The sequence below is a fragment of the Pleurodeles waltl genome, chromosome 6, assembly GCF_031143425.1.
Source record: "Pleurodeles waltl isolate 20211129_DDA chromosome 6, aPleWal1.hap1.20221129, whole genome shotgun sequence".
NCBI classification, from domain to species: domain Eukaryota; kingdom Metazoa; phylum Chordata; class Amphibia; order Caudata; family Salamandridae; genus Pleurodeles; species Pleurodeles waltl.
The window spans coordinates 149,863,170-149,884,190 of record NC_090445.1 but is presented as its reverse complement, the minus strand read 5'-3'; the positions used below and the strand labels follow the sequence as shown (position 1 = coordinate 149,884,190).

The 21,021-nt window shown below is 45.3% G+C and overlaps 1 protein-coding gene across 1 annotated transcript in view; it reads left to right on the top strand.

The window, feature by feature from the left end:
* The window catches only part of P3H4 (prolyl 3-hydroxylase family member 4 (inactive)), a 102,063-nt gene that overhangs the window by 38,967 nt on the left and 42,075 nt on the right, over window positions 1-21,021 (top strand). Inside the window, exon 2 of the mRNA XM_069237657.1 lies at window positions 2,602-2,751. Within this exon, the coding sequence (XP_069093758.1) occupies window positions 2,602-2,751 (150 nt within the window). The remainder of the gene's footprint in view (window positions 1-2,601; window positions 2,752-21,021) is intronic.

Below are 21,021 nucleotides of genomic sequence, written 5' to 3'. Positions count from 1 at the left end.
CTACGACTGTGAGTAACCAAAGTTGTCCCCCCTGAACCCCCACAGCGACGCCTGCAGAGGGAATCCCCAGGCTCCCCCTGACCGCGACTGTCTGAACTCCATTTCCCGACGGCTGGAAAAGACCCTGCACCCGCAGCCCCCAGCCCCTAAAGAAACGGAACTTCTGTGCAGGAGTGACCCCCAGGAGGCCCTCTCCCTTGCCCAGGTGGTGGCTACCCCGAGGAGCCCCCCCCCTTGCCTGCATCGCTGAAGAGACCCCTTGGTCTCCCATTGAAACCTGAAGGAAACCCGACGCGTGTTCGCACACTGCACCCGGCCGCCCCCGCGCTGCTGAGGGTGTACTTTCTGTGCTACTTTGTGTCCCCCCCGGTGCCCTACAAAACCCCCCTGGTCTACCCTCCGAAGACGCGGGTACTTACCTGCTGGCAGACTGGAACCGGGGCACCCCCTTCTCTCCATTATAGCCTATGTGTTTTGGGCACCTCTTTGACCTTTGCACCTGACCGGCCCTGAGCTGCTGGTGTGATAACTTTGGGGTTGCTCTGAACCCCCAACGGTGGGCTACCTTGGACCAAAAACTGAAACCTGTAAGTGCCTTACTTACCTGTTGAAACTAACAATAACTTACCTCCCCCAGGAACTGTGAAAATTGCACTGTGTCCACTTTTAAAACAGCTTATTGTGTTTTATGTAAAAAGTATACATGCTAAAGTAATGATTCAAAGTTCCTAGAGTACTTACCTGCAATACCTTTCAAAAGAGCTATTACATGTAAAATTTGAACCTGTGGTTCTTAAAATAAACTAAGAAAAGATATTTTTCTATAACAAAACCTATTGGCTGGATTTGTCTCTGAGTGTGTGTACCTCATTTATTGTCTATGTGTATGTACAACAAATGCTTAACACTACTCCTTGGATAAGCCTACTGCTCGACCACACTACCACAAAATAGAGCATTAGTATTATCTCTTTTTACCACTATTTTACCTCTAAGGGGAACCCTTGGACTCTGTGCATGCTATTCCTTACTTTGAAATAGCACATACAGAGCCAACTTCCTACACTTTTGTATTGGGCTAGATGTTTGAGCTCAAGTCCCTCTGCCTCACATCTGTTTACAATGTTTAAGCCTTTTATACTTGGCACACCTGTGTATATTTGCCTCTTCTAGTGATGGTTACTGGTTATTTCTTGATCAGTCAATTTTTGCTAATCAATCTGAAAAAAGCCTGGGTTGATTAAAACTTTGAGGCTGATAATAGGGCATGCAGATGGAAAAATGTATCCAGGCCCAAGCCATGCGTCATCCACTTTGTTATCATTCTAAGCAACTAAATGAGTGCTTTCCAGAATTCTTAGAACCATTGCTGACTTTTTAGCATGACAAATGTTCGCGACCCACCTAGTTTTAATCGACATGAGGTGGGCGTTTTTTCCAATGTAACTAAAACATCATGGTGTAGTTCACTTTCATTTACAGACGGCACATTTTCCATTGAAATGGGCACTAAATTTGCAGAGACATACAGTGTTTCTGATAAAACTACAAATGATAACTTGTGGAAATTGGGGTTTAGTGAATATTTATCATTTGCGCATCACCTAGAAAAAGTGTCTTGATTTGTTTTGATCTTTGCTTCCTTCACACTTAAGAATCACAAAAAATATGCTCTGTTTGCGCTTTCCGAATTGCTCAATGTAAATAGTTATTTTAAAATTATTTACATTTCGTTGTATGTTGCAAAAAATGCTTTCCTACAGCCTTTTCTTTCACACTCCCTGTACTTCAGTAAGATTGTCGAATAATTCACTTTACTTTTCTTTCTCTGACTGCAAAGTGAGATGATTTTGTAAACACCAATCTTCATGTTAAAAAACATAAGCCGCAATTTGTCTGAAGACATAGCTTGACATTTGACCTCTGTCACTGAAGCGCAGCAAATGCGAGAAGATAATATAGAATTTAAAGATATTTTTCTTTATTGCTTTGACATTTAGGACCCATCAAACATTGGCACACAAGACCCACAGTTTGGGAAAATGCGTTCTAGTATTCCATAGCAAGATTTTTTTATCTTTTTTTTTAACTAGTATGCCATAGCAAGATTTTTTTCTCTTTTTTTTAACAGGCTTTGCAGATGTTTCACTTAGTAGTTTTTGTAAATAATACATATTTTTAAAGCATCAAAATGTTAAGTGCTCCCCAGAGCCTAACGTTTGTTGTACCTCGGCTTATCAGGTTCACTGGTTTAATACATCTTCAGTGATGTACAAGATCATTCTGACGTCACTTTCGACTGCTATTGCCTCTCAGAGAATAATCTGGCATCCTGTACATTTTTTTGTTTAAAATAAGAACAAAGCGCTGGGCCTTCTAGATGTTAAAATGTAAGAAATTATCAAAGAAAACCATTATTTAGTGGGCAGACGCCAAATTACCTGCCGTGGATCTTTGCTCTGTACAAAAATAGGACTTCAGCACATAAAATTAACATTAAATCCAACGATGTTTATCCATGTTTTATGATTTTAAGTTACTGTAAAAACTGTAAAGGCTGCAGTTCATGGAGCTCCATGCGTCTCTGTCTATTTCTTCCAGGCTAACAAGATCGAAAAAGCTGTCTCAGCAGCGCACACCTACCTGCAGAAGAACCCCAAGCACGAGATGACTTTGAGGTACATGAACTACTACAAGTCTTTGTTGGACGTCGACGAATTTCTGATAGATATAGAGGCTCACCCCTATGAAGTAAGTTGAGACGCACTGCTGTGGCACCTGTATATTTTTTATGAGCAGTGGAGACTGGCTGTGCCACATTGATGGCTTGCTTTGTGTAGCGTGATGTTTTGATCTTAGATAGCAAATATTCCAAATAGAGCCAGTAGGTAGAAAGTGCCAGACCTTCTGCTCAGGTCTCGGTGTGACCAGCCAGCCTTGGGGTTGTTACTCTGCCACCATTTATAATTAAAACCATAGGTAGTGCAGTGGTGTGTAACGATGTATCAAAGATCTGGGGGGGGGGGGGCAGACTTTCATTTTTGTATATTTTGTGGGTGTGAAATCTGTTTTGAGAACTATATTCTACTTTTTAATGGAAAACATTCTGGATGGCTACTACCTGGCTTTAGAAGGCTCTCTCCTACATAATCTATGCTGACCATGCATGTAATGTGTGATTGTGCATTTCTCTTTAAGGATACCTTCTGTGCACAAGCCTGTGTGCCATGCATGCTCGGTGACTAAAAGTAAACCAGGTAGGTAGGCGAAGGGCTGAAGATTCTGCCAAGCGTTCATGAGAAGGGTTGTTGAGTATGTTCAGATCTGGCCTCACAGCTCCTCTATCTGGGAGAGCTTTTGTCACTTCTCTTCAAAAACATATGTACAGTTGGCTTCAGTGATTAGGGGCCAGATGTAGCAAAGGATTTTTCCCATTCTGTGTCAATGGAAAAATGTGTTCGTACAAATGGCCCTAGGACTCTCTCACAACAACCTCGTATACTATTTCAGCATTCCACGTTCTATAGAGTCTTTCCATTACAATGCATGAGGGACGATTGTACATATTTACAGTAAAAAAAAAACACTTTTTTTGTCACATTCAATTATTCATCCCGTACATGCATTGCAGACAGAAAGCAGCCCTTTTTTCACTGCATTAGCCTTTATTTCTTTACGCTTTTTTCAGGACTCGAGTGTGTGAGTCCGAGCTTAAGATAGCTGTTTATTGACTTGCCTCTGCAGTTAGGGGCAGCCTGACCCCTAAATTCCCACCTGATCTCTTTCTTCGATGGAACGTGACTCAGATGCTAAGGCGTACACAGCTCTTAATGGTAAAACTACACTGACAGACAAAAATGATGTGATGCTCTTGGAAAAACATGAAAAAACACATAACCGATATGTTATGAATTTCCAGCTCTATTGATGAAGTACATATCACCGCTTGTTAAACTTGCTGTGTGATAACTACTATACGATGATCACTTTAATGCTGAAATACATTTTCCCCTTATGTAGTCCTTGTAAAACAAATGGCAGCCCAACTTAAAATGAAGCCAAAGGGATCTAATTAGCATTCCAGCTTTAAAAGACCAGAAAAGACAAATTTCCTGCATGTCTTATTATTGTGCCCAGGTGGTCATGAGTGCTGTGGCTAAGGAGACATTGATTGAGTGTGCCAACCTCTGTTGCCTGGCTAAAAACATTCAGCGGCTTATTTACAAGTGGCTTGCGCCGCCGGTGCTTCACTTTTTGTGACGCACTGTTGGAGCAGGCTGCAGGCCCATATCTACAAGGCCACACAAAGCCACTTTGCGTGGCTTTACATGGCCTTATAGATATGGCCCTCTTTCACACATTACTCTGTGTGTCAGTGGTGTTCCATAGGTGTTGCTGTGGGCGTTCCCACGCAACACCCATGGAATCTTACTTATTCTCTATTTAAAAGGTTTTGTAAACCTGGGAATGCATCAGTTTCCTACGCCACCCAAGGGGTGACGTAAGAGTGGCACAACGGGGAGAAATAACATTATTCTGTAGCACACATAAAAGGAAGGAAACACCTCTTGTGATTGTATTTGAGTAGGAAGGTGTCCCTTCCTGCACAAAAACAATCATCCCCGCAATGCAGGTACCTTTGTACCATGGTGCGAGGGTGCCTGCATTGGCGCATTGCAGCAATTTGTGTGCCAGCGCAGGGGACAAGGACTGGAATGCACCATATCTTTTAGATACGGCACATTCCTGCCCTTTTGTTTTGACGCAGGCAGTGCAGCAAAAAGGCTTGAGACGCTGCCCTGTGACAAAACTTTGTAAATGAGGCCCTCAGAGTCCTTCTTCTTCCCCCACTCTAATTTTGAGTTGTAACTCACACAGACATGTACAAGTGCACATGTATGCATGTCTGTGCTTTCAGGCATTGGCATGTTAAAGCCAGACATATTGCCTTTAGGTAATACTTGTTTACCAGAACACTTGGAGAGAGTGCTCAGGTACATTTCTTAGCACTTTGCATTTACTGTCCTTTTCAAACCTTCTTTCATCTTCTTCATCCCCCTCCCGTCGCCCATCCCACCTCCAGGCAACTCCATGTTCCTTCCCCAATCAAGGTGACTTTTAAAAATTTGTATGGGTCCAACATATCCCCTATATGTAATAGGGACAGGTTATGTGAAGGGTAAATAGTAGAATTACTAATGTTTAAACCAATTTTCAACATAATGAAATTGTAAATGAGCTCAGGCTAATTCATGTGTACGTCAGTAGCTGAGCCCTACCTGGACAGTTGTGTACAAGGAGTTTGTCACACAGTTGTCTCCTCTGGATTCAAGCTAGCCTGGCTGATGAAGGGTGAAACCCTGAAACCGGTCCCAGGATGCTTGTTTCCGGTCCAGGGAGGACCTGGCTTGGTAGTTCGGGCTGGACTGTTCCCATGAGGGAACAGGGTCAAGACTGATTTGCATATGGCTGGGCCCAAACTGGGGTGGTATGGTGAGCAAAAGAACAATGGATTAAACCCAGATCTGTGACTGGGGGTGAGTGTTTGCATTGTTCAGCACTCCGTCCATCATCCTTTTGTGTTGCTAATCTTCTAGGAGGAAGGCAGAGCCTGTGATGAAACCAAATGTAAATTAGCACTTGTATAGCGCACTACTCACCCGTTAGGGTCTCAAGGCGCTGTACTCATACCGCTATGGAACCCCTCCTGGCTTTTCCCTGTGAGGCGCCCACTCCTGAGCACCCCCAGGGTGAAGCCAGGCATCCAAGCGCTGTTGGGGCCGTTGTGGAGATTAAGCAAGCTATTGCCCAGAGTTGCAGAGTGGGACCCATGAATTAGATTAGGCACCGAGGCGAGAATTATCTGGTCAAGGGGAATTGAGCCCAAGACCTGCCGAAGCGGGACTTGAACCCTGGTCTTGAGCCAGATCTCTGCTTCAGGGTCTGCCGCTCTAACCATTGAGCCACACTTCTCCACAAACAATGGACTAGGTAACATGCAGTTGGTCACACAACTCTGACGTATGTCTTTGCTTTTGTCTAGGCTGTTTATTTCCAACCGATAGTTCGCTGCAGTTATGATGTTGAGTGACGAGTTTATTCTAGCCTTGGGCTTTACTATTCCCTACCGTTATGAAAATGGTTAATAGAGTTCAGAATGCTACCACAGTTTATCAGGGGTTTGCAGACTTGTTTCCTTGGAACACTGATCGCTCAGCCTTCTTTTTCACTTCTGAAGCCTGTCAGAGCCAGATCTCTGCTTCAGGGTCTGCCGCTCTAACCGTTGAGCCACACTTTTTCACCAAACAATGGACTAGGTAACATGCAGTCGGTCACACAACTCTGACGTATGTCTTTGCTTTTGTCTAGGCTGTTTATTTCCAACCGATAGTTCGCTGCAGTTATGATGTTGAGTGACAAGTTTATTCTAGCCTTGGGCTTTACTATTCCCTACCGTTATGAAAATGGTTAATAGAGTTCAGAATGCTACCACAGTTTATCAGGGGTTTGCAGACTTGTTTCCTTGGAACACTGATCGCTCCAGCCTTCTTTTTCACTTCTGAAGCCTGTCAGCTGCCCATTCCCACTGCACTGGTTTCTTAAGTTTCATATTTTCCATTGATGAGTGGTCTGCAGATTTCTTTTTCCCACTCACACCTCACCAGGGCAATAGAGTTCTCCAAAAAGTCCAACAAGACGGCAGCTAGATTCTGACATTCACAGTTACCTCTGTAAGAATCAAGGCGCTATACTATACATCTCCTAGACATAGCGACTCAGCATCTCAAATTCATGTGGCTAGCATTGCCAATGGACTATACATTTTATAGGCCTCTACAATGCAGTTGTGAAGCTATCTACTGCTCTCCAGTTTGGCATTGAAGAATGCCCTACAGTAGCTCCCCGGTTGCAAATATTCCAGTCCATCTTCTGTCAACCTGACTTCACTGTAGAACTTACAAAAATGAGAACTTAAAGGAATGTGCTAGAATTGAGAACCTTCATGAATATTAATTAAGATAACCTAGTCTTCCAGCTTTGGAAGACTAGAGTGAGTAGCCGCGCTTTACAAATATTGATTGATCGATTTAAGAATATTGTTTCATTACATACTGTCAATATTTCACCATAATCAAATTTCCCAAGTAACTTGCCCTGAGACATTACAGACACCCTTATCAACAAACACAGCTATGAATTACCCTGCCCCAAGCATTTTTCCTAAAGGATTTTTCAGGAATAAGTTTCCCATAATGATGGACAGACCTGTAGTTGGTTAGCCATTGGATAGATACAGGCTGCAACTCGTTTTCAGGCCAAGTCCCAGAGAAAAAAGATTTACTAAGCACGTTGACTCCTAGCACACATTAAAATCCCCACATCAGCTACTTTATCTAGGTCAACATAGAGCCTGGTGACCTTTGAACCCTTACTGTTACTTTAAGAAATTTATGTCATTTGTAAGGACAATATTTTATGGCACCTGTCAGTCTTCTTGGATAAATTCTCTAGGAGTATACTCGCCAACCATTCTCATCATTCTGAACTACCCCGTGCTTTTATCTAATGTGTGGAAACACTCCCCGCAGTTGGAATCACATCTGAATCTTTCTTCAGGCCTCTCCCGAAAATGTTATCTTCTCCAATCTGCAACATATAAATCAGCCCACCCATCTATTGCTGTAGCTGTGACCATCTTGCCATCTCCCTGAAGAAAATCAAAGCAAGTCTTTTGAAAATTAATGGGCATAGATCTCTCAAGGTCTAGTAGCATGTTATAATAGCAGAATTATATGGGCAACTGCTTGCAACTATAAACCACTCATTTTAAATCTTGAGTTACGTCCATCCGGGACAACACCATCTTCATAACGCTACTGAGAGAAGAGGCACCTCTTAAAGTGTTGGCAGAAGGTAATGTGATGATTACTGTAGGTAATCCACATTTTCGACGTTGTCACTTTGGATTTTTTCGCCTTTTGCTGGGAACCTAACCAGTAGTAAAGTTCCTGTGCTCCCCTTTAAACATGGTCAAATTGGCACATTCCGAACTGATATATTTAACTTGCCAATAAGTATTTTTTATTTTTTTTTAAATATATGTTTATTGAAAATCTTATATAGCGGATGATAAAATCAAGAGTGAGATTTCAGGGTATATCAAATACGTTGTACAATTTAACAGCATTGCCAGATAAAGAGAGATAATTTGTAGGCCGCCTTCTCGGTTGTATGACCTGTTATTGCAGCCCCAGGATGAGGCTGATTCCGAAGATCCGCTTTTCTCGAGGTGAATCAAAAGTGCAAACACATTTACTAACCTAAAACATGTCCTCCCCCCTCCCCCAAAGAGGCTTACCATGGTTACAATAAGCAGCACATTGTGTCATGCGTAGGGAGTCATAGTTGCAAGTTGGCTATTCATGGGGCTGTGTGTTATGAAACAGTTGGGGCCAGGTGGTGTAGTGTAATGTTGCATACTAGTTTGTATTGTCGGGGACATCTAGAGAGGTCTAATGTCGTCATCAGGTGGGGAGCGAAGATTTAAAGGATTATATCCCAATATGTGGCCAGTGGATATTTCTGCAAGCCGCATTTCTCCTTCTGGTGAAGAGTGGTGCTCTCAGCCTGCGCTTATCTAGTTACCTGTGCCTGCCCTTGCAGCAGTGAGGGAGGTTGTGGTGATTTCCATTTCATTGCCTCTGCATGCTTCACCAGAATGAAGGCGAGATACAGTAAGCAGGTTCTTGCTTTTTCAGGGTTGCCACAATACATTGTTGTGCTGTGTCTAATCTGTCATTCCCTGTTGCCCAGGCTATGTCTGACAGTATTTTCCTAGTACTTTGCGTGTCCAGAACACATGTGTCATATCAGCAGAACCAGCTTTGAATCTGGGGCAAGAGGATAAATTTATGGGTCAGGTATGCCCTGTGTAAAATGCAAAGTTGAATATATTTGAAGTGGGCGTTGGAGGGTATCTTACTGCTGTACGGTTCCTTCGAAAATAATAAGACTGTGCATTAAGATGACGGAACTTCAGAATGTGGGAAACTAAGGGCCTGATTACGAGTCCGGCGGTCTCAAGACCGGCAGACTCACAGTGGCGGTCGTAACACTGTGGCTGTGGCGGTCTGACTGCCATATTATGACCCTGGCTGTGATGACTGCCAGGGAGCCGCCGTCTCTGCCAGAATCTCTGATGGGATGATGGCGGTCTTGGTTGTGGTCAAGCAGGGCAGCGCTGAAGTCAGCGCTGCCCTGCTGATTACAACCTTGTTCTCCGCCAGCCTTTTCATGGTGGTCTGACCACCGTGAAAAGGATGACAAAGAACAAGTGCAGGGGGCTACAGGGGGGCTTCTGCACTGCCAATGCCTGTGACATGGGCAGTGCAGAGGTCCCCCTGCCCACCACCCTTGAAATGCGCATTTCAAGGGTGCTGGTGCACCCTGCATGCAGCAGCATTGCTGCTAGCTCAATTATGCGAAGGTCACAATGCTGTTGCACATTTCCCACTGGGCGGAAACCTTGGTTCCCGTCCGTCAACTCAGTGGGAAAGTAGTAATGGGGCCAATGGGGAGCCCACCAGCACCGTGGTGGTCTCCTCGTTGGGAGTTTGGCAGTCAGATTTTTCCGACCGTAAATCTGCCCACACCATCATGAGATGTTGGCCCAATTCTTGGCTGTCACTCACACTAGTGACACAAAAAATGCACCACAAAAGAGACTCCACACGTAATTATATAAAAAAAAGTCTTATATTGTAGATATAGATCATGGACCAAGAACATCATAAATCTCAGATACTGTGCATAAATCATAGACAAACATGACATAGTTCATAAGTATCGCACATACTATGTCAATCCTGAGTCCACACTCATTATCCTGACAATGCAAGGTAAGAAAATGACATATATTAGAACATCAAGCCATGAAATACCATCAGTGAATAACCATAAGCATCATGATAAGAGTGCTAGTATGGTAATGACATTTAGGGATAAAACCACACATATCATCAGGAAATTATGGGGCAGGATGCAACTGTGCTCCTAGTAAACTTTAAGTGGTCTTACTTATATATCACGCAGGGTGTAGAACAGCTGCATGCCTACTATAGGAAATGCGGTAATTCCACGGCCTGACTAAGATAAGGCCGTTTAAAAAGTAAACAGCTGGTGTACTTGTGTGCCTATTTCTAATAATACGGTAAAAGCAGGTTCCTAACTTCCTGATGCGGGAGTTCTTGGTCGAGGTGTCCCCCTAATGTTGAGTCACATGCCAACTGCCCCCCAAGTATGTGCTTAAGCAGGGGAGAGGACACACCACACAAGGACCTTAGGCAGGAATGTAGGCCGGGCAGATTCCTGTGCACCTATTACTTGCTGGATGGTAGTTTTGGGTTCCGTTTGCGTGTAGGTGATTTCTCTGGTGACTTAGCACTGTCCTGGGGGTACCCAGCTGGAGTTTTCCTCTTCCAATGGCAGAGCCGTCCAGTGCCCACTCCTTGAGGTAGGTCCTCAGGGGCGGGGAAGGTGCATGTGGGCAGGAGCATGAGCAGACTTTGCCCTTCAGTTTCCAAACTTGGCTGCCTGTGCACAGAGTGCTGCCCGGCCGCTCATGTGAGTAGCGCGGCTCCCGCACCTGGGCCTAATCCTGAAAGTTTCAACTGCCACTGGGGGAGATCAGTCAGCCTTGTCCTGGGGGAACAGTGGATGCATCAACCCCTGTAGCAGGCTCCACTTCCTGGGGATAGCCAGAGAAGTGGCAGCGTTGCCTTCGTTAGAACTCCAAGCCACGCCCCCCACAAGAGTTTGGTGAAGTTCCTCTGTTCCACTCATGCCTCTTCTTTCGTGTCTGCCGTGAGACTTTCTCCAGCTGAAGAGGCAGAGCAGGAAGAACAGGGAGAGTGTAGGGGCGAGAGACAGTTTCACCCATTCCAGGGGATGCCTGTTCCGAGGTTAGCAGAGAGGCTCTCAACATGGGCTCCTGGCCATTCGTCTGGAGAAAGGTGGAGGGGGAGCACTCAACAGGTGCTGATCTCTTACAGAAGGAGCCATGCACCAATTCTCAGTCAAAGGGGGCAGAGAAATCTAGTGCTCACCATGCGCCAGCTCCAAGTGGATCCAAAATACCCGCTCTAAGTAAGTTTAAGCCGGCAAAAGTAGGGAGGGAGCAAGCCACCCAGACCCTGGAGAACACTGGGGAGGGCACCATGCAGATAACAGCTGACAGGCAGACCACTACAATACAACAGGTAGTCCCTCTGGTGATCCTCTCTTGGCAGCCCAAATTGTCTCAATAGAAACAAGTGTGTTGCCTTACACTTCGGAATAACAGAACTATGCACTTCAGGACAATTTATGGCACAACGAGAAACAATCACTCTCAAACACCGTTATAAGTAGAATAATCAAGTTTATTTATGGGACAAGTTCTCATATAGCAAAACTGACTACACTAAAATATCATGAAAAATAACATGAGAATAACTGCAAGAATATAAGCACTCTGTGATATCATGAAAAATAACATGAGATTAACTGCAAGAATATAAGTACTCTGTGATATCATGAAAAATAACCTGAAAGTAGCTGCAAGAATAAATGCATACTACACATACACACACAATATGCTCAAATTACTACAAAAATGAAAGGCTTCACCGAAAAGAGATTCTGCATCCCTCCGCCGTACACCAAGCCGGGGAACCCAAATCGACTTGCGCAGGGAGTCTCGTTTGGGACAATCAGTCCTCCTGGTGTTGCGTCCAAACCAGAAGAGAGTTCCTGAGCTAGTTCATAAGGGCTCCTGACCTTTATAGTATTTATTAACGCTCAGGAGTCTTTTTGAGAAAAAGACCCCCTCCTTTACAAATTGTGCAATCGGCCTTACCTTGTTCACCCTTGAGATGTCTCCTCAGAACGGGCCAGGTTCCCAGAAGAGGGCTCCAAGGTGAAGCTTGCATTCCTCCTTGAGTACAGGCGCATTCCCCTGTCCTAACTGATAGCTCGTGGAATGTAATTAGCGCCCTCCGTACCAGGCAGATGGAGCAAAGTTGAACAGAAAAACACTCCGCCCTGCAGCTTGCAGAAGCTTGTGGAAAAACACAGAACAGTGCTTCACGCACAGAACCAGGCTCGACAAGATGGCGTCGTGAGCCAATGTAAAATGGAAGCAGAGGCCAATGGTCCATCGTATATTACTATGCATTATTTCATTGCCCTTACACTGCACCTCGGTTTACCTTGCACGTAGTGCATGTAGCAATACACTGAGTCAGAGATCAGCTAGCAACAGGGCAACAAACAGAAAAGTAATCCAGTGTGTCTTTTAGGCCAGTAGCAGGCAGCAGGGCAACAGCAAAACATCAGTCCAGATGAGCTCTTTGTGCAGTCCAGCAGTCCTTCTGACAGGGGTTCAATCCCAGTTCCAAAAGTGCTCTAAAAATCATGGGGTCAAAACCCCTGTACTTATACTGCAGGTGCCCAGCTTCTAGAAGGTGGGAGTAGTTTCCAGCAAGATCTGACCAGTTCCAAGAATTTCCCTTCTCCCCTACTCTGGCTCTAGACATTAGCAGGTGGTAAACAAGCCCTTTGTGTGAGGGCAGTACACAGCCTATTCAAGTGTAAAGTGTGAACGCTTTCTACCTCTCCCAGCCCAGGAAGACTATCAGTATGTAGATGAATGCAGATGTAACCCTGTCACACCTAACCCTCTCTAATGGATGGCTGTCTGGAGAGTATGCACACAGTATATCTGTCACTCTGCCCTAGACATGGATTGGAGTCAAGCTGCAAAGCACCAGAGTTGTCCACATAGAGAAATGCACACTTTCTAAAAGTGTAATTTCTAAAATAGTAAGTAAATTGCAGTGGCAAGCCTGAGACAAATTTGAATGGCTACTTCTGTGGGTGGCGCAATCAGCGCTGCAGGCCCGCTAGTAGCATTTAATTTACAGGCCCTGGGCATACGGTATACCATTTTATAAGGGACTTACAGGTAAAGTAAATAAGCCAAATGGGTGTAAGCCTATTATACCAAGTTTTAGGGGAGAGAGCACATGCACCTTAGCACTGATTAGCAGTGGTAAAGTGCCCATAGTCCTAAAGCCAACAAAAAGAGGGTCAGAAAAATAGGAGGAGGAAGGCAAAATGTTTGGGGATAACCCAGCAGAAAGGGCCATTTCCATCACTGGCTAGCTGACAGTGTCTCGTCTACACCCCTAACCCTGCGGGGGTGAAAGGTGATTATGGCAGTCTGAATATGGCACTCTGACTCCCAAGGAATTCAGATATCACCCTTTTGTTTTATTATTCATGCATGCCCAGGTGAAACACAAGAGAGATATGAGATAAGTTTTCAATACATTTATTGGAACAGTCGTAGTCTTACATAGAGCGAATGAGCTGTGATAATTAGGCACATGAAGCAAGGCAATGTAATCAACATTAAGAACATGGTCTAAAACCAACCATGAGAAATTATTTCTAAATGTTCCTACATAACCCTTAGACAATACTGAGAGCATAGCGGAAATAGCCTCTGCCTTTGCCTAATCTAAGGGATTAGGCTTAGCCCACACCTGAAATCGCGTCAGGAGTTACCCTGTATTGTCAATGGCAGTACTCCTGAGGAAGCTGGTAAATTAGTGCCAGCAGAGCTACTTGTTGAACACAGCATTCGTCACAGGACAGTCACTGCTGGAGTGCTCCTGTGTCCCTTCCGGGCCAGTGCACCATTTATGTATTAAAAGCCACACTGTGCTAGAAGCACAGGTTGATGCAATGCTATGTTTAGTTGTTAGACACTGTCTCCTGAATGGGCAGCACAAGCACTATGATATTCTGTACTGTATTCCTAGCCTTGAACAGAATGTACTAATTATATGTTGAGAAAAGGCTAACTAAAACAAGCATGTTAAAAACATCACAGCTAAAACGTGTAAAATGTGAAATATAAAATGAAGTCAAAATATTGGAACAGTGTGGGTCCAGTAGGACACCACTATTTCCCCCCTCCCGCCAGCTGTGAAAAATCTTCACTCCAACAAGCAAAGTAAAAGGCTGAATAAATAATGAGTGAATTAAAAATATAAAATCAATCAGATTATTTTCTTAAAAACAAGGGCCACATTTAACAATTAGTAGAGGCTTCCAAGATGTCATCCATAATGTCAGTGTCATTAGAATTCAAAATGCATCCAGCTTCCACAGACAAAAGAACCACAAGGGCCTTGATGAGCAAGTCGTAGGAACAAATATGGTCAAAATCTTCAGCCGACGCCAAGGTAGTAGCATCCTGTGCAGGGGGTGAGCCAAAAGTAAGGAATCCTGGAGCCATTGCATTCATACCCACATAAAATGAGAAACATTTGGCTCATAGAAGGCATTCTAAAGCAATGGCAGTCTCATGGGAGACCACTGAAAATAAACCCTTAACAGACCAATGTCTGTAGATTGGACCAATTGTGTTGCAAGAGGTGTTGAGTGCACACTCGAAAAGGCCCCAATGACAGCAGAACACAGGCTGCACTCAGTAGAACCATACTGGCCAAAAGTAGAAAGACCAGTTGTCATTAAGTTCCCCCCTATAAAGTTACGCCAAAGTACTGTATCATGCATTTATGACACAGATGGATGTGCAGTAGTTCCATCACCATTTGTCTTTGAGATGGGACATCTATTGCAGAGCAGCAAAAGTAGAATTAAAATACCACCAATTAGGAATTACACAAGTGGTATACCCCCAAATACACTTGAAAACAAAGAGCGTATAAAGGATGGTTTTACTCCAAAAACAGTCAGTACTGACCAACCCAGACCCAACCTCTTTAAAAAAGTGTAAAACACTGTGGTGTTGGGCGCATTAAAGATTTGACTCACAAGTTCACTAAAGTGTCAAGGAAAGTTGGTGTTTAACAGCAATTATATTTCAGAGGATGACCTTGCAACTTGCAATTTGAAAGTTTCACAGGCAGAGGTAATCCATATTAAAAACAATGCATAAAAACAATGCAGCTAAAATGTATAAAATGTGAAATATAAAACAAAGTCAAAATAGGGGACCAATGTAAGTCCAAGAGGATATCACTGTATTACTAAGGTATTCTAGGGCTTTCCATTGCATCATGGAATGCTTGTCCCAGGTGGGTCATAGTTTTGACACCACCCTCAGTGGGTCCCTCGCAAAGGCCCGGAATAGCCACGTATGCAGGTTCCTAGCTATTTTTGGATTGGTTCTTGGGGCCGAATCTCCAAATGCTGCAGCAAGGTCGCCCTAAGTGCCCTCAAGGAGGTCACAGAAGGACATAAATGTCCTCTCATTGAAAAGGTTGCCAACGCCCCAGGTTCCAGAGTGCAGCTGTAAAAGGTTTGGCAGCCTATTGGGGGCCCCCTCAGCAGGACAAGAGGGCAGTAGGGCTGGGATGCCACAGTTACAGGGAACCTCTGTTTTGGACACCCCCAGGTCGTCCTCAGAAGGAATGATTGCTGGCTTCCCAGTCATTGACCGGGGAGCAACATTTAGTGAAGATGGCCCAGGTGGGGCTCTGCCTGAGGGAGGCCCACCTCGGTCATATGATATCCAGCACTGAAATTGAGCTGCTGGATAATCAGGAGTAAAGGTGGGGTTCCCATTCCGGCGTGTGTTAGGGGAAGTTGCAGAGTATGTAGCTCAACCCACTTCCTTCTGCTGCCCCAAATTAGCCTGAGTAGCACGGCTTTGAGATCTCAGAGGGTGCGTGTGGGGAGAGTGGCCAAGAGGTGGAGAAGAGGTAAAATAATCAGGGCAGTATCACTATCTTTGACAATGTGATGGGGCCAGCTATAGATAGTGATAGGACAATCCAAAAGTATACTTGGGTTCCAAGAGATCACATTACCTTTCCATCTAGAGATCCTCCTCCCTGTGACATATTTGTATCCCAGGATATCTAAACATCCGGGAAACCCACTTCAGAGCTTTCAATCACAGCTGTACCCTCCTCTCGGGAAAGGGTTAATTGAATGAGAAACTACAGATTTGTTAAAATTTACATAGAGGCCAGAAATGTCTCCAAAACTGTTTAGGACAGAGGTAACGTGTTCCAGCTGTCCGTAGATGTTTTGGATGTAAAGGATCATGTCATCCACGTATAATGAGACAACATGTAGTTGTGGTCCCACAGATATTCCCCAATCTATTACACTAATGTGGAGGAGGACCACCAGTGGTCTAGGGCCAGAACGAAGAGCAGCGGGGAGAGAAGGCTTCCCTGCCTAGTGCCCTGGCCATCGGGTAGGTCGCTGACACATGGCAACCCTTCTAGATCCTGGTGGTGGGGTTCGTGTAGAGTATTTGAATCCAACCAATTAATTGATGGCCAAAACCAAATCAGTGAAGAGCCCAGAACATATAGGGCTTGAATACAACTTTTAGGATTTAATGGACTCGTAATACGGTGGGCGGGATATCTGTCACATCTGGGACGGATTAACCTCCTCCGCCAAAGTTGTAATCAGGCCCATAGTCCCAGGTCAAGGAGTTGAAAGTCTGCTCGAGGTCCAGGGAAAGGCAAGCCACATTGGCCTACTGTTAGGATGCCATTTCTTTCACTGGATAGAGGTATAAGATGCTGCGTTGGTGGATGAACCCATCCTGATCTGAATGGATCAACATTGGTAAGAGTGATTGGATGCGTTCTGTAATAATTTTGCTGAGGGTTAGTAATTAGTGGGCATCGGGCGGTAGAAGGATGGTAGTTCACAGTCACGTCCCGGTTTAGAATAGGCACTACTTTGGCCTTGTGGAGAGTGGGCTTTCTTTCACCTCCTCTTCAGTAGACGAGGCACCAAAGCCAACTCATATGCAACATAGAATTTGAGGGGTAGTCCATCAGAGCGGGGGGAATGGATCCTTTGGATTGTCTTCATCACCTCCTTGATGTCCTGTCTGTAATCAGGCCCTCCAGGGTCTGCTGGTATAATGGGCATCCATTAGTGATATGGAGCCTATACACCCCCAGTGCAGATCAAAACCTCTTTCTGTCCTCCCTCTCCCCTATCCTGGCCCAAAGAGGGGAACTCTGTGGATACTGGGCAGAGACTATGGGGGTCATGCCGCCCGCCAAAATTCCCCCCTCCGAAATACCGCGCCGCGGTCAAAAGACCGCGGCGGGTATTACAAGTTTTCCCCTGGGCTGGCGGGCGGTTGCTGAAAAACCGCCCGCCAGCCCAGGGGAAAACAACCTTCCCACGAGGATGCCGGCTCGTAATCGAGCCGGCGGAGTGGGAAGGTGCGACGGGTGCAGTGGCACCCGTCGCGTATTTCAGTGTCTGCAAGGCAGACACTGAAATACTTTGCGGGGCCCTCTTACGGGGGCCCCTGCCGTGCCCATGCCATTGGCATGGGCACGGCAGGGGCCCCCAGGGGCCACGCGACCCCCCCCTACCGCCATCCTGTTCATGGCGGCTTTCCCGCCATGAACAGGATGGCGGTAGGGGGGGTCGGAATCCTCATGGCTGCGGAGCGCGCTCCGCAGCCATGGAGGATTCACACGAGCAGCGGAAAGTCGGCGGGAGACCGCTGACTTTCCGCTTCTGACCGCGGCTGAACCGCCGCGGTCAGAATGCTCGTTGGAGCACCGCCAGCCTGTTGGCAGTGCTCCCGTGGTCGGTGGCCCTGGCGGCCACCGGCCGCCAGGGTCAGAATGACCCTCATTAACTGCGTTTTCAACCCAACATTGGAGACTGCACCCCCCTCCCCCCAAACTGGTACCTCAGCAATTTGCAACTCAAGGACCCATTTAAACTGTCTGCAACACTGGTCTCTGGTAGACATATGGCGAACTCAACACCCACACAACAAATAATATTCCTTTTTCTCAAACCCCTCTGACGGCCCTGTGGAATAAGAACTGTAGGAGGCAGACCTGTAGCTTGGGCCACATAATTTAGATGGGCAAAATTTAAGGTACATTTTCACTGCCTGTCACCGCCAGGAAAATCCTGGCTGTAAGGGGCAGTGAAAACTGCAATATGCTCCCCTCACTATGGGAGAGGACTCCCATGACAGGGGACCATTTTCTTTTTTTCTTTTCAAAAAGAAAATCTCATTTGGAAATAAAAAAGAAAACAGTGTTTTTGCAAGGCTTCGGCATGTTGATGGAACCCTACTCCAAACTGCGAAAAGCATTGACATGAACCACTGTGACGGCTGTTCCTGCCAATGCGTTATAAATGACCCCAGCATGGCAGTCATTTCTAAATTAGGTGGTGGGACCTCCGTCAAGGAGAAGGAGTAATTTACTTTGTCTCTCTGACGCAGACACAGACTGCCACCTGTATCTTATTAATAGACTATCATTGACACTTTGTGCCTTTTCACGCTATTTTCCCTAAAATCTGTAAAAAATAATAATAATATCTTTGGTTCCCCTTTTTGGATTTTTGTCAATTTGTTTATTAAATTTTATACTATTTTTCAAGTTCGGTTTGGGATTTTTATGGTTTTGCATTTCAACTTTAACACCGTTTTTGTCTGCATAAATACTTTACACAGTGCCCTAAGTTAAGCCTGTATGCTCTGTGCCATAACTGCCAGGGTGTTGAGATCAGGTTAATTTAGTGACTATGGGCATTCACCTTCCCCAAATAATAATCCAATTTCTTATATTGGTGCTCAGTGGTGGGATCCAGGACTTATTTTTGCAGTACTGCACAGTGATTCGAATTGAAATTAAAAAAGACCTTTCTAAATTCACTGCAAAAAGTGCGTTTTTAGATTTTTGATCAACGTTAGGTTTTTAATTGAGTCACTTATAACATTTTTCCAAAACTTATTCTTGTCCTCAATTTTTGTACCTTCAATTTTGGGAACATGGAGGTGAATTTAGTTAACGCGGAGAGGCTTAGCATGGCAGAGCTGAAGAGTGTGTGCAAGCGAAGGGGACTGAAGCTGAACAAGAAGTCCAAAAAGGAGAATTATCACATTGCCCTCAGAGCCTGGAAGGAAGCTCATCAGCTTCATTGTGCCCCTGAGGGGCATGAAGATAAAGTTGAGGAGGGAAATGAGGATGGCATGGGGAAAGCCCCAGTGCCATGAAAGTATTGTCCCTAAGGAGCAGCATCACCCGGTGAAGTCCAGGGCAGGGAGCAGTGTGATCCCCATCAGAGCTGGAGGACAGGAAGGCAGAGTGGACCTTGAAGTTGCAGCTGACTTGCCTGTGAGAAAAAAAGATTGGACTCGGCAGCTGAGGAGAAGAACGCAGCCTTAGCCCTTGCACTGGAATAAAAAAAGTTGGTCTTGGCTTTACAACAAAAAACGACCTTCTGGACCATGGGAAGAGGTAGTGCAAGATGTACTTGAGGTCCCGAATGGCCTGAGTCCTGTGATCATGGTGTCAGTGACACTGAAGTGCGTAGGAGAGGTAAACAAAGGGTCTACATCTAAAGAGACTTGGTGCCTAGTTATATGATGGGGAATGACACTGATAAGCGGTCTGCAGCTTTTGATGTGACCTTGCAGAGCCCTTCAGGAGAACTGGGGTGGTAACTTGTGGAAACATATTCCAATTATTGGGAGGGAAATACTATTAGCCCTAGATGCTACTGACCAGGTTCCTTGTGGACCCATGAAAAGGGGCTTACTATCCAAATTTGGTCTTATCCCGGAAAAGTATTGCCTTCACTTCGAATATAGCCAGAATCACTCACATCAGAATTGGGTAGATGTTGTAGACTCGTCCAGTAAGTCAATGGATGATTGGGTGAATGGCAGTAAGGTAAAATATTATGATGGGGATGGGCGTATAATTTCATTATGTGGGATCACATCTTGAGTAACAGCTTTACAGAGTAATGCCAGCACCTGATAGATTCCAAGCTCACTGTGCCCTGAGAGCTTGGTAAGCAAGCACATCTGTGGATCAGCATTATAGTGTCCAAAAAGGTACATGGGACTGACCACAAGAAGGGTGGTTAAGGTTCCCTTCTGCAGAGAGAAGGGGAGGGCCAGGATAATATAGAGACGTTTCCCAAAGTCAGTTCTTCTTTATCCACTGTCTGATTGCTGGAGGACCCTGCGTTTATCCTACCAGACCTCTGTCTCTGTGTTTGTTGTGGTTACAGTTCCCGTCTCAAACTGGATTTTAATGTTATATGTTGAGTATACCCCCCACACAAACCCCTAGACCTCAGAGCCCAAGTTTAGTGGGGGCAAAGAGCTTTGCCATCTTGGAAATGCGCTGACACATGGCATTTTGAGCCTGTTTGCAGTAAGGCAAACAGGAACTATTGAAAACGTGGGCCGGCTTGGCCCTGGGAACTCTTACCCTATTGGTTAGAACATGCCCAGGATCCCCAGCTTGTTCCAGGCATAAATGTGGCACCTCCAGGCACCCACTTCAGAACACTTTCTGGACCTGCAGAAGATCAAAACAGGAGTGAACCTGCTGTCTGTGACCTGAGAGAAGCTTTGAAGGACTCAACCCGCTCCCTCTTGTACCCAGAACAAACAAGCAGATTTTGAGGATTAATCGGCTGATCACCTCTGTGGCTACTGGCACACAACAAGATGAGAGAGGCCTTCTCCTGGAAGTGCCCAGCTGACCAGTTGCAACTGAACCTGGACTGGAACCTGCTGTCTGGCCTCTGCCTGAGGCCCTGTGAGTCTACAAGTGCCCTGGGGGTGCTCTAGAAGTGTACTCTTGTGGTGGATTGGGACTTAAAAGATTAAGAGCTGATTTTAGAGTTCGGCGGAGGGGGAACTCCGATACAAACGTGACAGATATCCCTCCACCGTATTATGATCCCATTATAGCCTAGGAAGATAGTAATGCAGCAGACAGGATTTGTGAGGGAGTAACCTGTCCGACAAACTCTAAATCAGCTCCTCAGTCGAAAGCTAAAACCTTTGACTGGAACAAACATGGTGGATGTATCCGACCCGTGCTCTGCATGAAATTGCGTCTAGGTACTAGCCTATCATTCTTGGCACTTTGTGATTATTTTTTTAACACTGTTTTCTCCTGTATGTATAAA